This window comes from Orcinus orca, chromosome 3, assembly GCF_937001465.1.
Source record: "Orcinus orca chromosome 3, mOrcOrc1.1, whole genome shotgun sequence".
Classification (NCBI taxonomy): domain Eukaryota; kingdom Metazoa; phylum Chordata; class Mammalia; order Artiodactyla; family Delphinidae; genus Orcinus; species Orcinus orca.
Window position 1 is genome coordinate 123,701,560 of NC_064561.1, and position 16,371 is coordinate 123,717,930.

The window sequence follows — 16,371 nt, forward strand, 5'->3', positions numbered from 1 at the left end:
AATTCATTTTTCCTATGTCACAGTGACTTAGAGTTAATCCAAAGTAATTGGTGTAAATAGTGTCTGGATGGCATTGACCATTAGTTGGTACCAGAAATGATTCCTTAAATCTAAGCAGCAAAATAATAATAAGACAAAAATTTAATACATAGCTATATATAAGCTATTGAGTATTTCTGTTATTTATGGTACATTTTGTTATTCTCTTTGCTCGTCTTGTATAATTTTATGAATAAAATCCATTTAAATTTACTATTAAACATCCCACCTGGGTTTTTTTGTTGTTCTTTGGTTTTTTTCCGGCTGCATTGGGTCTTTGTTGCTGCGCGCAGGCTTTCTCTAGTTGTGGCGAGCAGGGGCTACTCTTTGTTGCGGGCTTCTCATTGCAGTGGCTTCTCTTGTTGAGAAGCACGGGCTCTAGGCGCGTGGGCTTCAGTAGTTGCAGCGTGCGGGCTCTAGGGCGCAAAGGCTTCAGTAGTTGTGGCACACGGGCTTAGTTGCTCCGCAGCTTGTGGGGTCTTCCTGGACCAAGGATCGAACCCATGTTCCCTGCATTGGCAGGCAGATTCTTAACCACTGCACCACCAGGGAAGTCCCTCCATGTTGTACTTCTAACCTCTGCCATGGTTTTGTCTAGTGACCTGTAAGATACAAGTGCAGTGAACAGAGATTTCATTTTAAAATGTGAAACATTTAAATTGGAAAGACTTTGACTTTCTTTTCCCAGTCTTTTTGAGATGCAGCATGACTAACCTCTCCCTTTAGAGCAGCATATAGGATGTGTGCTGATAAAATGAAGTGTGCCCTGACGAGGCAGGTATGAAAAGCTAAGTCCTTCGCTTTTCTAGTGGTGGTGACATAAGTGTTTAAGTGTTTTATCTGATGGTAACTTGATGACACAACAGGCAAGTTGTGTCATGGCCTGTGCAAAGCATGAAGCTCCCAGCTGTCAGTGGATGGAGTAAGAGGAAAACATGGGAAGTTAGAGGTTGGTTGTGGATGAAATATGTGCAGGAGGTAGAGACAGAACAATCTTGCTATAGGCCATTAAAGAGAGTGCTCAGAGCACTCTCACTACAGTAGTTTTGTCATTTATTGTGTACTGTAAATCTCAAAACCTATTTATTATTTGCCAGTTATTGTTTTATTTTGTTATAAATCCAGCAGCAATAAATTCTTAAAACTTGAAGTGTACAATTAATGAAGAATGAAGAACTGAATTTTTGTGTATCATTATTTAACATGCACAAAATGTTCATCAACTTTTACCATCCACCATGAAAATCATAGTGATATAAATCTGCTAAAACAGGATCAGCATCTACTTAAAAAGTTGGGAGGTATTTTAGGAAGACTAAGCCTCAAGATGACAATTTAATGTATACAGGTGCCAAATATATTTACATGTCTCTGTGAAACATGATCTCATATAGATCAAATAACTGTTTTTTAAAATTTAATCTTGTTCATTTTTTATTCTAAGTTTTCTTTTGCACATATGAGAAATGAAGCAATAATGGTTAATGTATTTCTCCATTAGCAGAAAAAGGACCTGAATGATGCTTGTTTTCAAATAGAAAAGCAATTAATTCCAATAATAGTTTGACCATTTTTACTCAAAGCTTTTGTACATTTCTTCTGTCAGTGTAAATGGAATCAAAGTAAAGCTTTTGGAAGTTTATTCTGTCAAAATCGCCGTAAATGCTGTTGTAAATTTAAAAGCCCCAATGTGGCTTTCACTGAACGGATGTTGTCATGGTAAAATCAACGTTCTTATTAAATTAAGAAAACTGTGGAACAGAAATATTTTGGGAATTGGTTGTGGTGCATGCATACTCACTCTGCTTATTCTACCAAGTGAAATAAAACTATAATGGTCAAAATTACTGATATTTGATATGTGTAGTTTAACTGAACTACAGGATTCTTGTGATGAAGCTAATATTGAAAAAGCATACTTAGGCATGACACCACACACTGTGATACGCAATTCTTTTTGCTGCATGTGACCAGTGGGATTTTAGAAATGTGATTTTATGAAAAACTGCTTTGTAAATTAGCCTGTGTTCGATATTGGCTTTTTTGCCCGGGGCGGGTGGGTGGAGGAGTAGATTAAGTGAAACTTTTGTGTATTGGTTAGACTTTGATTCAAAATCATTTCGAAATCTTTAAAGTGTTTATCATGTAGAGCACCAAAAACCTTCAGCTTTTGAAAATTTTAGCAAATAACAATTCTTAGAAACAAATCTTGCAAACAGGAAGACATTGAAATGTATCCCTATAAAAACGAAGGAAGAACTGAACAAATTAAGTGGTAAGAGCTAAAAATTTATTTTAGAAGTTCTATCATTTGCAGTATCTCAACTATGGTGAAGACTTTTTTGATGGAACTCCTATTTTTGTGGTTAAGTTTATATTTTTATTAGAATGAAATGAAATCGAGGAGGCAGTTGGTTTTGCATTATCTAAATTTGATGAAATTTTTGTTTACAGTATAGAAGAGAATTATTTAAAAGTTTTATCTCATAAAGATAGTTTTATTGAATGGAGGGGGGAAAGTTAAATATCTAGGCTTGAAATATTTACAGATTTTAACATAAAAGAAAGCATTGAGAATATCCTTGTATTCAACAGAGTTTTCTCTGTACTTACCAGATCATTCATTTGACCTGTAAAGAAGACATTTTTTTCCATTAAAAATATTATGTTCTATAGAGAAGAGTAAGTTGCAAATGTCAACATTTTCATATTTGGTGATCATAAAATTCAGTTTTGAAGAAGATTGTAGGCAATTTTATTTTCTTTAATTTAAAAATAATAAGACCATGTAAAAATATGTTCTTCAAATAAATACCAATGATTTGGTTTTAGAGATAGAGCTAAGAAATTGATTAAAGTATATGAATAAATACATATCTGAGTGAAAATTATTCTGCTTATGTTTTTAATGCATCATTGAACATGGATATGAGTTTATCTTTTAGAATTTTATTTTTGAAAATACATTTTTGGTAGAACTGTTTCATAACCTACCAATATAATAAAACAAGTTTTACAGTCAATAAATACATATTATAGAAATTACATAATTTTAATTACTTAAAATTTTCTATCTCAGTTTCAATAGTGTCTGTTAATGTTTTGAAATAATTTAATTTCCTAAACATTAATTTCAGGGATCAGAAATAAAAGCAAGATGAATCAGTCCACTAACTCAAAAAATTATTTCGATGAATAGACTTATTTTCTTTTTCTGATTTATTTTAGTTCCATGTTCTAAATCTCAACACTCAAAAATAGACTTTAGAGTTAACCTAGTTATAGATTCTCACTCTACATTTGAGGAAACTAACAGTTGGGTGTATTTTTCCCAGGTTATCCCAGCAAGCTGATTACACAGTCCAGTGTACAACACTTCCTTTTGACCTGTATTACTCATTTGGTGACTATTTTGCTAATCGTCCTTAAAAATCAGTCATAGAATTTTTCTTATCTGAGGTTGAACCAACATGGTCTAATAATTAGTGGATAGCAGTAGTTGGTAACCAAATTTAGAATAGCTCTATTAACATTTTTCACTTGTATTTTTTGTAGTTCTGCTTTAGTAAAACTAGGTTAATCGTTTTTAAATAGATTATTACTGAAAGAAGGTTGCTTTTTATCCAAATCAATTATCTTAACGAATTAATATTGTAAAAGTTTACCACACCATTCCTGTACTTTGGCTTATTGTTATAGAACTATCTTTAGCTTTGCCTGACTTCATTGATTTTATTTTTTTTAATCCACTTCTAATGTCTGTAAAATGTTCTAATGCAGATGTTTATTTTTTCCATGTATTATGAATCCTATTTATAGTTAGAATTGTATGTGTGTAACCTTCTAAATTAAAATTATGCTTTTTCAATAAAATAACTGGAGTTTAAAATACAAACCTATTTTGTTAACATTTCAATTTTGGTTTAATTATTATTAAAATTATCTCAATATATGTTAATGTAGTACATTCAGAAATTGACTTAGGAAATCTTATTATAGTGTAAAAGCTGCTATAATAAGTTGTTCCCTAACATAAATAAATAAATGACCAATATTACCAGAGGCTATAAGCAACATGGGGAAAAAAATGGAAGGAGTCTTTTATCCTAGTTTTTAGAGGGCATCAGCAGCTTGCTTTTATGAAAAAGTAACAGCTAAATGCACTGCAAATAATTTGCAGTAATCCAGTTCAGTGATTCATGTGTCTGCTTTAATGGGTCATAATTCAGGGTAAAGTAACTGAGTGCAGTCAGAGTGCAGACACTGCTTATGCCAGGGACAGTATCTCTTCATAAAACACACCTCAGGAGAAGCAGTTTGCCAGCCCCCTAATACTCTCTGATGTTTTGATGTCCTGCATATTTTTCCGATTAAGTTTTGAGTGCCATGTTTTTAGTTGTATTTCCACATTCATTATTCTCACGTAGACCCTTCAGCGGGTTTGCCATATATGATTATTTTTTTAATGATGCCTTTCTTTCCACTTCAGCAGTTTAATAATCTAGCACATGGCTGCTTCTCGGTACTCAGCATTCACCTCCCCAATACTGAAGAGGACATGTGCTTTGGCTTCAGAATTCCATTTGCAGCGTTAGAAATGCATATTCCCTATGGAACAACATTTGTTTGACATAACCATTCATTTTTATTACCTCTTTAAATATGTTTATCCAGAGTTATCAATAATCATAAATAACTATTCTCATCTTGTTCTGTTTTTTTCCAACAGACAAAATTGCTTACCCAGTACATATTAAATCTCGGCAAGTATGATCAAAACTACGACATCAGAGACCGTACAAGATTTATTAGGCAGCTTATTGTTCCGAATGAGAAGAGTGGAGCTTTAAGTAAATATGCCAAAAAAATATTCCTGGCTCAAAAACCGGCACCACTGCTTGAGTCTCCTTTTAAAGGTACTATTATCAGAATATACCTGCAAAATATTTGTTGTCTAAAAAATTATGACATTATATCCCATTTCTAACATGTTTAAAATTTATCTCTTAGAAAATATGTGATTAGCATATGTAAATATATAAGAACAGTGTGCTTTCTACTCATTCATCTGTTCTCCAACGCAAGCTTTATAGTAGTTCATGTTTTTATAGACCTTATTTACCTAAAGAATTTCAATCTTCTGATTTTATTTTTATTATAACCAGATGACTTGGCTGAACGGTAGATAAAAGCTGTGTTGTTCTTGCAGACATTGACTTCATCTCTGTTTTAAATAGATAGCTTTGTTTAATAAGGAGTATATAATTCAACTTAATACTTAGTTGTTATTAAATAAATATTCTGTGTACACTAACATAAGCTTTTCCAGGAAGAATTATTTCATAAAAATATCCCTTTATATTTGTTTGGTTTTCAAAGATGGAAGTTGACTTATTTTCCCCAGCGTTTTAAAAGGAGTGTTTATTTTCTCAGTTTAACAAGTAGCCATTACAGTGGGAATCAAATGATTATATACTTTGGTTTTCATATAGTTTCTTATTTAATGTTGTAAAGCGATAAAAAGCAGTTCAGTTTTGTAGAAAAACTATTAAAATTCTGAATGTGTTTGTGGCAAGACATGTATATGGATTGTTTAACTGTGCTGTCATTCTTAATATTCACAGTAAAGTAATTTTTAGAGAAGCTACATATCAGAGCAACACCTCTAAACACACTGACTGATTAGCTTTTTTATTGACCATTATGGGGGAGATTATTGTAATCTATGGACTGAAATCAGTTTTTTGACCTATGAAGAGCTTCCTAGTTTATATTTATTCCTTGACATTTGAGGTAATATGCCAATTACCTTGAGCTCTGATTAGGATTGTTCTCTGTTATATACAGCTCATATTGTTTATTTTATATTTTCCTCTATTTTAATAGGTAGGGATCATTACCAGCTTGGCACTTTGTCTCATACTCTCAACACTAAAGCTACTGGGTACCTGGAATTATCTAATTGGCCAGAGGTGGCGCCTGACCCATCAGTTCGAAATGTAGAAGTGATAGAGTTGGTAAGTTGACCTTTCTGAAATTAATTTTGTCAAGCAGTGGGAGATTCTGGAATAACTATTGTTTTATATAAAAGCTTTTTTGGTGGATTGAAAATTGCTCTGGTATTTCTAAATGTAATGTGTTAGACATATCTTGCTGCTATGGGAAATAAATATTGTAGTATTCCTATGTCATTGTACATGTACTGTTCCTTTTCTTCAAGGAAATAGAGAATGGAATTCTCTGCATCAGTGCCACCCACATTTGTGGTATTGCATTTGTAGTTGTGTAGATTCCATTTCTAAGGTATTTAGTTTCATTGGGTTGAGCTTTTCCTACTTAGTTTAGAGATTCGTAAGCTTCCTGTTAATGTTTTCTAAATCATTTTTGCTGTCTCTTCCAGAAAAACCATACAAAGTGTTCTTCTCGATTTTCTGATGAACCTTTTTTACGTGAAGCCTAAACATAAATAGGAAGCATCATGTACCAAAAATGTCCTTACACAAGGTCACAATTAAAATGAATAATATGTTGCTTTCACATTAAAAAAAAAAAAGCTCTCTATATAAATAACCTTTTCCTAGATCTTTAAAACATGTTGTCCACTAAAGTAAGAGAATTAGTGTTCTTTCCCAGTATTATCTCTTTCTTTCTTACATAAACAAGAGAAATAAAGAGAGGGGTCTTATGATTGTCTTTAGAGATTGATTATGTGAAATATATCTGATACTTTTTTAAGTAGAATTAATAAAAAAGAACAGGTATTACATCCTGGATGCTTTTCTGGTAGAACACATATTTTGAACTAGGATTCAGATAACCAGTCTTTCTCACTAATTCCTATGAGAAAGTCAGTTAATCTTCTTGCCTAACTTTTCCATATACAATGGAAAAAAAATATTACTTTAAATAGAAGAATTTCTGTAACAGGCATAGCTTTTTTTTTTTTTGCCACACTGCACAGCTTGCAAGATCTTAGTTCCCCAACCAGGGATCGAACCTGGGCCACAGCAGTGAAAGCATCAAGTCCTAACCACTGGACCGCCAGGGAATTCCCCAGGCATGGCCGTTTAATTTGATTCTTTTGAGAAATATGTTTCTCTTAACTACACAAACTTGTCTGGCTTTGGAGTGTGGCAAGAGCAATAACAGCTGATAATGGCTCCATTTAGCAGACCCTGGAGTATACTTTGATAGTTTTATAAACATGATCTTGTTTAAACCTCATAATGATTATAAGTGATGGTTATTGTTATTCCCATTTTGCAGATGATGAAACCAAGGTTCAGAGAACTTAAGTAAATTGCCCAAGTTCCCATAGCTAGTAAGTGATGGAATTGGGATTCCAACCCTTATCTAAGTCCATTGTTCATTCTCTTACTGCATTTTATTATGTAACATGAGGAGAGGAAGCTTGAGCTTGTTTGCAAATCTGTACTATCCTTAGTATTTAACACCACTGTTTTCATGCTGTGACAAATTCTCTCTATTTAGAGATGATTTTTTAAATTATGAAACTTATTAAAAACAAGTTGCATGCTCCTCCTTGCAACTAAGTTTGGTGATTTCCCCTCAAATCTCCATACTAGGGGCTTCCCTGGTGGCGCAGTGGTTGAGAGTCTGCCTGCCAATGCAGGGGACGGGTTTGTGCCCTGGTCTGGGAGGATCCCACATGCCGCGGAGTGGCTGGGCCCGTGGACCATGGCCACTGAGCCTGCGCGTCCAGAGCCACAACAGTGAGAGGCCCACGAACCGCCAAAAAAAAAAAAAAAAATACATACTACTCTTAAGTATTCTTCAAAAAAATTGGCTTACTTGTGAAACTTTTGGTCAGGTGCCAGAATAAAAAGAGCATGTTCTTTGTTATGATTCTTTCACAGAAATACTGTCTCTCCTAATTTCTTATGTCTGTTTGTTGTTTTTATGGTTCTGTCCTTTTTCATTGTTGGGTACATGATGTTTTGGTCCAAGTAGAATCATCCTTTTATCCTACCCCCACTTCCGCCCTATCCTTCCTCCTTGCTGCCCCAATCCACCAAAAAAAAGTAAAATAAAAACAGTTTGTCATCTCAGAAATTAATAACAATGCCATGCAATTTAATTTGGTCTCAGCAGTATCCTTATATTGGCTGATAGATTGGTTGGTTGGCTGGCTTCTTCTATTTTCATGTGCTCTTCTAAGCATTAACTATCTTATAGGGACAGTACTTAAATAACCTATTTTCTTATATTCATTTCACCTGTCCAGTTCAACAGATGCAAATTGATTTCCTTTTCATTTTGCTGACTACATTGTGAAAATTAATAATTGGTAGCTTATTATGGAGGATAATTATAATTGATAGAACTTGGTTGGAAAAAACTGTCACTCTCCGTTGATGCCATGCAGAAAACCGTTTCAGTCTGTTGGTCTCTGGACATACTGACTTAAAATTATACTATAGAGACTCAAGTAAATATAAAAATAATGCACATAGTTTTATTATAAGATGCAGCTGCAACAATGCAGAAAGTACTGTTCACATAGTCTTTCATTCTACCTCACCCCTCTAAAGTCCCGTCAATGTATTTCATGCACGTAGTACATATGTTATCCTAGTTTTACTATTAAGTGATCTTACAGGGTCACATCTTGTTACTATGAAATATAACTTAGTAAGAATAATGGCCTAGGCTTAGATAATCTGATATTTTAATCAAAACAACATGGGGCTTCCCTGGTGGCTCAGTGGTTGAGAGTCCGCCTGCCGACGCAGGGGACACAGGTTCATGCCCCGGTCCGGGAAGATCTCACATGCCGCGGAGCGGCTGGGCCCGTGAGCCTTGGCCGCTGAGCCTGCACGTCCAGAGCCTGTGTTCCGCAACAGAAGAGGCCACAACAGTGAGAGGCCCGCATACCGCAAAAAAACAAACAGACAAAAAAAACATGAAACCTAGTCCATTGACACTAGAAGTCACTTTGCATTGCATACTACCATTTCCAGGATATCAGATATGATATATATTTATGACACCAGTAAGCTTTCAAGATTCTTTATAATTTTTTTTTGCTTAGTTCTAGAAAATTCTTTTCTCCCCAGTTACAGAAAAACTGTCTTTTGCATATCAAGGGTATTTTGCTTTATAAACACATCTACTATCAGTTACTATCAGTATTTTATCCTACATAGGAACTTTCAAATTAGTGCCTTGCTATTTTCCTCCTCTCTTTTCCCTGTTCTTTCTTTTGCTTAGAATGATACAATTATCATAGTTATAAAAGACCATAACAAAAAGTAAAATATTTTTATTGTTAGTCTTTACCCTTTAAAACCTAAAATTCCATGAATAGAGAGTCCATGGCCATGTCAAAATAATATACCCCTTTGAGCATAGGAGCCTGATTTTCCTTATATGTTGACTCAGTCTTACCCTGAAAGCCATAGTCTAATTAAGTAATTTTTTTCCTATAAATTGACTTTACACACTTTTTACTAGCCTTCAGAAAAATATTACTTGTTTGGATTTAAGAAAAATATGAACTTCACTGTTCACTAAATATAGGAGAAATTTGTTTATAGAATACTATAGTTGTAACTGGAGGACAGAGCATTTTAAATATACATAAAAAAGAAAGGAATACTGCTGATCTTATGTTAGTATCTTATTCAAATATATTTGAGTAATTTTTACTTATTTTTCTATTATTGTCCAGATAGTAGTTTTCCAAGTTACTGAAGCTTATCCTTTTAAGCAACATATCTTAAGCCCATAAGCCCTCTAGATCAGTGGTTTTCAAACCTAGCTGTACACTATAATCATACGGAGCTCTATAAACAAAACAAACCTATGTCAGACCTGCACCAGACCAATTAAATCAGAATCTTAGGAAGTGAATCCCAAGCATTAGCTTTTTTAGTATTAGTATTTTTATTTTTGTTATTAGTATTTTAAAAAATATTCTCAGGTGATTCTGACATATATCCAGTGCTGAGAACCCCTCTTGAATAAGAACCTCTATCCTACTATAAATTTCTTTACAACAAAATGTTACTCTAGCAGGCTAGCACATAGTAGAAGCTCAAAAGTGTGATAAATAAATGAGTCTTAACCGTTCTTGACCTTTTAAAAAATATACATTTTCTTGCCCTTTAAAAGAGAGTGTATGAAGCATTTAATTTTTTCTTAATGAATCAAAGTCACACTTATGAAAAAAATTTCTTTTACTTTAGTACACTGTATTAAAGTTTTTAAGGTGCTATCACCCAACTAATGATCACTGTGCCAGACACATTTAAGGTATATCAGTGTACAAAATATTCAAACATCTCTGCTCTCCAGAAGCTGACATTCTAGCAGGGATAGACTGACAGTTAAATATACAAATTGTATACAGTAGTATGTTAGAAAGTAATAAGTGCTGTGACCAAAAAAAAAGACTAGAGCAAAGGAACATCAGAAGTACCAGGCATGGGAGGTTGGAATTTTAAGTAGAGTGGTCCTCCCTGAGGTGGCATTTGTACAGAGAATTGAAGGAGGTGAGGGAATGGGCCACGCAAGTCTTGTTGGGGGAGGATATTGGCAGTAGGAACAGCTTTGGGGAAAGGCCTGAAGAGGGGAGCATGCCTGGGGTGTTTGAAGACACTGTAAGGAGTGGCCGGAGGGGAGTGGGCAGGAGGGAGAGCAGCCGTGAGAGGACCAAGAGGACCTCAGGCACGTAGGGCTGAGCAGAGTGCTGTAAGAACTTCATTTTTTCTGAGTGAATGGGAGGCCTTTTGCAGCATTTCAGACAAAGAGGGACTTGACTAGAGTTAATCAAATCATTCTAGCTGCTGTGTTGAGCCAGCTTGGAATGGGGGATGGGAGGTGGGCATAGATACAACACAGCCGGTTAGAGACTGTTGTAATCCGGGAGAGAGAGAGCTCTGACCAAGGTGGTGGTTATAGGCTTTCTTGATGCATTAGATGTTTAGGATAGAAGAGAAAGACAGAAGCTAAGATTCTGTCTTGATAGAACCCCAAGGTACCCCAGGGTTCAGGCTGTTGAGATGGTACGGGCCATTTATTGCCTACACTAAGTATTTTCTTTCTTTTTTTCTTTTACCTCAGTATCAAGCTGTGAACTTGAATTTCTTACTGCTGTTACTATGTCTGCCTCTAATTGCCCTCATCTCTTCAAGACTGTCTTACTTTAGTTTAAATCTTCTGTAGACCAACGAATACACAAGTGTTTAAAATCATATGTTAAAACAAGGTTGTTGATCTAACGTAATAGGCTCTGAGTGAGAGTTTATGTCCCTCTGCTTAGGGGTAGAGGGGAACAAACCAGTGTCAGGATTCTCAGAGTTGCCTTCTCTGTTGAGGCTTTAAACTTCCTTCTGGGTTCACAGAGTATTCTGAATGACTAGTTTACCTGAAGACTGAATCCCTTAATGAGAATTCATTGATATTTACATTTTTACTTTTTTTTTTTTTTTAATCAGGCAAAAGAATGGACCCCAGCAGGAAAAGCAAAGAAAGAGAATCCTGATAAGAAATTTTATTCTGAATCTGCGGAGGAGGAGGAGGACTCTTCTGAGAGCAGCAGTGACAGTGGTGGGGTTTTAATTCATTGAAAAACATTGTTCACTATAGCTTATATGCTGTGCTTCCTATAGACCAATAAGGCCTAGAACATAATATTCAACAAGCTGGTTTAAATGAAGTTTATACCATTACAATAATTCCTTTCACTTAACATATCACTGTTTTCAAAGTAATTTCTAACGCCTTTTCATTTGACATTGCCTCTTGGACCCACAACTAATAAATGATAGAATTGAAACGAGAACGCATGCTTTTCTGAATTCTAACCCACACTGCCTGTGATATTCATTAGCATATTGAAAATGTAATTTTATATTTGATAAGCCTTTAGTGGGGCCTTTAAAAGTAACTTTTCTTTTGTATTGGGTTGGCCAAAAAGTTCATTCGGATTTTTCTGTAAGATGTTACAGAAAAACCCAAACGAACTTTATAGCCAACCCCCAATAAAATGTAAAGTTTATTTTTAAGCTTGAGCAGTTTGTTCTTATCCATTTTTTACTCTTTTACTTCTACATGAAAGCTAAAATTAATAAATCTCTTGTGTATTATAAAGAAACGAAGAGCTAAAAAGATTGAGGGCAACCACATGCAATGAAAAAAATACTAAGCAGGAAGGATCTAGAAGTCCTGAGTTTTAGCCAGGCAAATTGAATAAGGCACTTACCTTCTCTACATCTGATAAATGAAGGGGTAGAGTTAGATGCTTTTTAAGTCTCTTCAATACTGAAAGTCTGAGTGATTTGCATAATAAAGTATATATAGGAGTTACATACTCTTATTAACAGTTAGCCTAGTAAACTTATCTGATCCAAGACCAAATGACATCTCTTTCTTTTAAAACCTTTATTCCTTGGGAAGCCAGGGCTGCTCACTATTACTTGGTCATCCATTACTTGACATTAAGGTAATTCATTCATTTTTTCCTCTGTTTCCCCTGTCAAAATCTTTGTTTTCAGTATCCGGTAAGTTAATCTGTGGTGTATTACCTTCTGAAGTAATATGCTGAAAAATGGGGGAAATTACTTCAATCCAAAGAGTTAATGCTAAAAAATATGGAATTTCAGGAATGATATAGACCATTGAGAAAGACATGTTGTGTAGTTGAGTGTTTCATATAGATATTTGTCTCCATCCCATTTATTCACAAGCTCCTGTCTGTTTAGAGTCTAACCTTTTTCAATACATATTTGAAGTATTCCATTAACATTATGGCTTTTCATGGGATTATCTGAGTACTTACAATAGGGAGTCATATGTCAGAGCTCCATTCTGGTTACCAGAGGAAAGAGAGAACTTTTCTCATTAGAAGTTACCAGTTTTTTTCAAGTGAGCATGCCTTCTTGAGGATAAATGAATTTCCTCAAGGATTTACCTAACTTGAAAATTTAAATAAACAGTGCCTGAAGTGAACTGGACCCAGATTCATGTTGAACTCCCATATAATGACATGAGAAAGTAACTTAGATGCTATACTTTCTTATTTATTTGTTTGTTCATTTATTTATAGCATAAACGATTTATCTAAGTTAATATGTACGTGTGCTTAACTTTGATATCACAACAAATTCAGAATATTTTTATTCAGCAGTTTTGTTTTGCCTTTGTAAAGTTTGGGTAAAATAAATTTTGCTCTCTGTAAAAGCTGATGATAAAGAGTGCCTCACCATGTGGCAGGCACTGTTGTGTCCTAATCACCTTTATGTGTTTCACGTCATTTAATCTTCACAACAGCTCTTTGAAGTAGCCTTTGCTGAAAGGAAAACTGAGACCCAGAGAGGCTGAATAACTTGCTCAGTCTTACAGCTTGGTACACGGCAGGGCCAGGGTTTGAACTCGGACATTCCAGCTTGAGAACTCATGCTTATAACCGCTTCAAGCTGTTCCAAAAGAATATAGGCACTCCTAGCTTTTCGCTGTGATCCATGAATTAATCCTCATAAAGTAGCTATTATTTACCTATTAGAATACTGTTTTAATTAGAGGTTACATTCCTGCCTGAGGACATTTCATCAGATAGATCATAGGCCAGGACAACAGTTTGTCCTCTTATCTAGGATGCAACTCTGCACCTATAATCATTTCAACTAGTAAAAAAATTATGCTTCATGTTTAAAATACACGTAAATATACTATATGTATCACTTCTGCAAAGAGCCCTAGTATACCATAATTTATTCATAAAACATTTAACTATATAGTGCCTCAGTGTAACTTTATCATTTCTTTGACCTAGGGAAGACTCCTATACTAGCTAAAATAAGTGCTTTTTAAGTAGTGATGTTGCTTTATTGCCTTTGAATTTAGGAATTTTTGAAGATGATTTGAATGACTCATTTCCCTCGCAAAATTGGTTCCTAAGAAAATTCAACAATCCCTTCGTTTTCTCTAAATAAAATTTCTCATAAGTAGAGGAATTAAAATTATTTCTTATTCTTATATCATGCTCATAATCATTCTTTAAATAAAAAGTTTTTGCCATAGCTAAAATACTTATGGGTTTGAAGAGCAAGATAGGCTCACTTTGGTTTAGTTGGTTGATCTTTTCTTTGCCTTTCCCCACTCACTAGCAGAGTGCCTTCTCTGTGCATTGGAGTCCCGCCATGCTTACCCTGCCGCAGGGTTCAGGAGTCTAAGTGACCAGAGGGCAGAAATAGGAAATGTGGAACACCTGGGGTCCACTAAACTAAAATTCAGCATCTGGTTTCATTTGTGATGAATGTTGACACTTACTTGTGTCCTTATGTATAATTAAATGGCTATAAATCAAGGAGCATCTGGATATCTTTTTTTCAGAGAGTGAATCTGGAAGTGAAAGTGGGGAACAAGATGACGAAGGAGACAGCAGTGAGGACTCCAGTGAGCACGAGAGTGAGAGTGGAAGTGGGTCAGAGGCAGAAAACAAAAGAGCAGCCAAGAAGAACTCCAAAACCAAAGGAAAAAGGTGAATTATTTTGTCAGAATTTCCTTCAAAAACATTCTTTGGTCTTTTCCCCCGGTCTAACATTGAGTGAGAAAATAAGTGTGTGTGTGGTTTTTTTTCCCAAACAGATTTTAAATCTTGTAATATTAATTTAAAATACTAATTCATATTATTCTCTTACTTGTAATGCTCAGTTTTCATTTTGAACTTGAGAAAATCTTGGGGTTACATTTTGAAAATTGGTGTAACCTTGGAAGGCTGAGTTAAGTGATCAAGCAGACAGTATGAAACACTTAATTACCTTTTGAAGCAATTTTGCTGAGGGTGAAAATTAAATCCTTCAACACTTTGCCATTATGTAACTAAGACAATTGATTTTTCTAAATAATGTTATATTAAAAAGATTATGATCCAAATATTAGAGTCAGGGGCTGTGAAGGAAGACGGTCATAAGATATTTAAGTGTTAGCACTTTTTAAGATCTCCCATTATCAACAACATGATCATGTATTAAAGTGTCATTAAAATTTTGAGTAATTGGGGCTGATACCTTGGATTGTCTGAGTCTGTTTTCCCCACTGCTGTCAGTGAGTGGCCTCTGCAGACACGATGGCCCTTTCCCTGGGAGCCTGCTGCCCGCGCACTTGACGAGCTTGCAGCCTAGCTCAGTCTTGGCTGACAGCACTGATTGGGGCGCAGTACGCTCTCTGCTCCTTTTATTACAGACAGTAATTAAAGCAGCTCGCCCTGCCACTTCCATAACAAACACAGCATAATGCTCTAATTATGACTTTATTAATTTAAGTCAGGATTTAATGATTTTAAAAGTGATTTATATTGTTTTTCCTGTTCAGAACAAATGAAATCTGTAGGTTAAATTAATACAGGCTTTTCATCATTGCAAAGTTAAAAAGCTAGTTACCAGTAAATTCTTTTCATTAGATTAACATCTGAAACTCTAAGCAGTAAGGTAAACAATAATTACCCATCAAAATTGAGTGATGCAAAGCAAAATAACACTTTTACCTTCAAAATCTTATCTTAAAGGCTAGAAGTTAAATATATTCAGAATCATTCACTTGTTGCAGCAAGCGAGTTACTTGGTTTGTAGTAACCTTTTCTTAGAGAGAAGTTCTGTGCTTCTAGTTTAATATCAGAATATCTATAATTACATAGTTTATAAAAAGTGTCTTATTTCTTAGAAAGGGAAGTTATGTTCAGTGCACTAAATATCCTTTCCAATAGCAAAAGTCAATATACTAGAAATTTATAATCATAAATTGTATTAGTTTCATTCTTTTTTCTTCAGAAATAGACTTTTTTTTTAACCCATGTTTGAATTTTTAAAAATTGTTTATTATACGAAAGGAAATCTCAGATACATTCTAAACCTTATATTTTTAAGTACATGTTTTAACCATTAAGTGGGGGATAATAAATTGCCATTCTTTGCTAGGGGAAGAAAAAACAACAACATACGTTTTAGTCGTCAAATATAATTACATGTGTTCTGAGATGTTACCATGACTCCATGTTTAATAAATAGCAATCATATTTCCTCCACAAAATTCAATTCAGGGAAATATCGAGTCTTCCTTGCCTCACCACTCTCCCTCCCCGTGTGTTTTTCTGCTTGTCTCTTAGAATTTTTTTTAAAAACTTTGCCAGTATAACTATATGATAATTTTTTAAAGCTGAGGGGCTTTAAGTATCTTCAAAGCCACCCTTTAGTAATCATAACTATTTATGACTAACTTTGAGTTTTATACTCCAAAGTATTTTCATTGAAGGGAAATACTCCAAAGTATTTTCATATTGGGTAGTGGAGAAAATATGGTCTTTATAGTAAG

At 34.6% G+C, this 16,371-nt stretch overlaps 1 protein-coding gene across 5 annotated transcripts in view; it reads left to right on the plus strand.

Moving 5' to 3' along the window:
* Positions 1 to 16,371, plus strand: part of AP3B1 (adaptor related protein complex 3 subunit beta 1) — a 275,634-nt gene that overhangs the window by 166,130 nt on the left and 93,133 nt on the right. For all 5 annotated transcript variants that reach the window (XM_033430068.2, XM_033430070.2, XM_033430067.2 and 2 more), the window contains 4 exons: positions 4,769 to 4,955; positions 5,926 to 6,056; positions 11,499 to 11,610; positions 14,395 to 14,542. In XM_033430068.2, the coding sequence (XP_033285959.1) occupies positions 4,769 to 4,955; positions 5,926 to 6,056; positions 11,499 to 11,610; positions 14,395 to 14,542 (578 nt within the window). The remainder of the gene's footprint in view (positions 1 to 4,768; positions 4,956 to 5,925; positions 6,057 to 11,498; positions 11,611 to 14,394; positions 14,543 to 16,371) is intronic.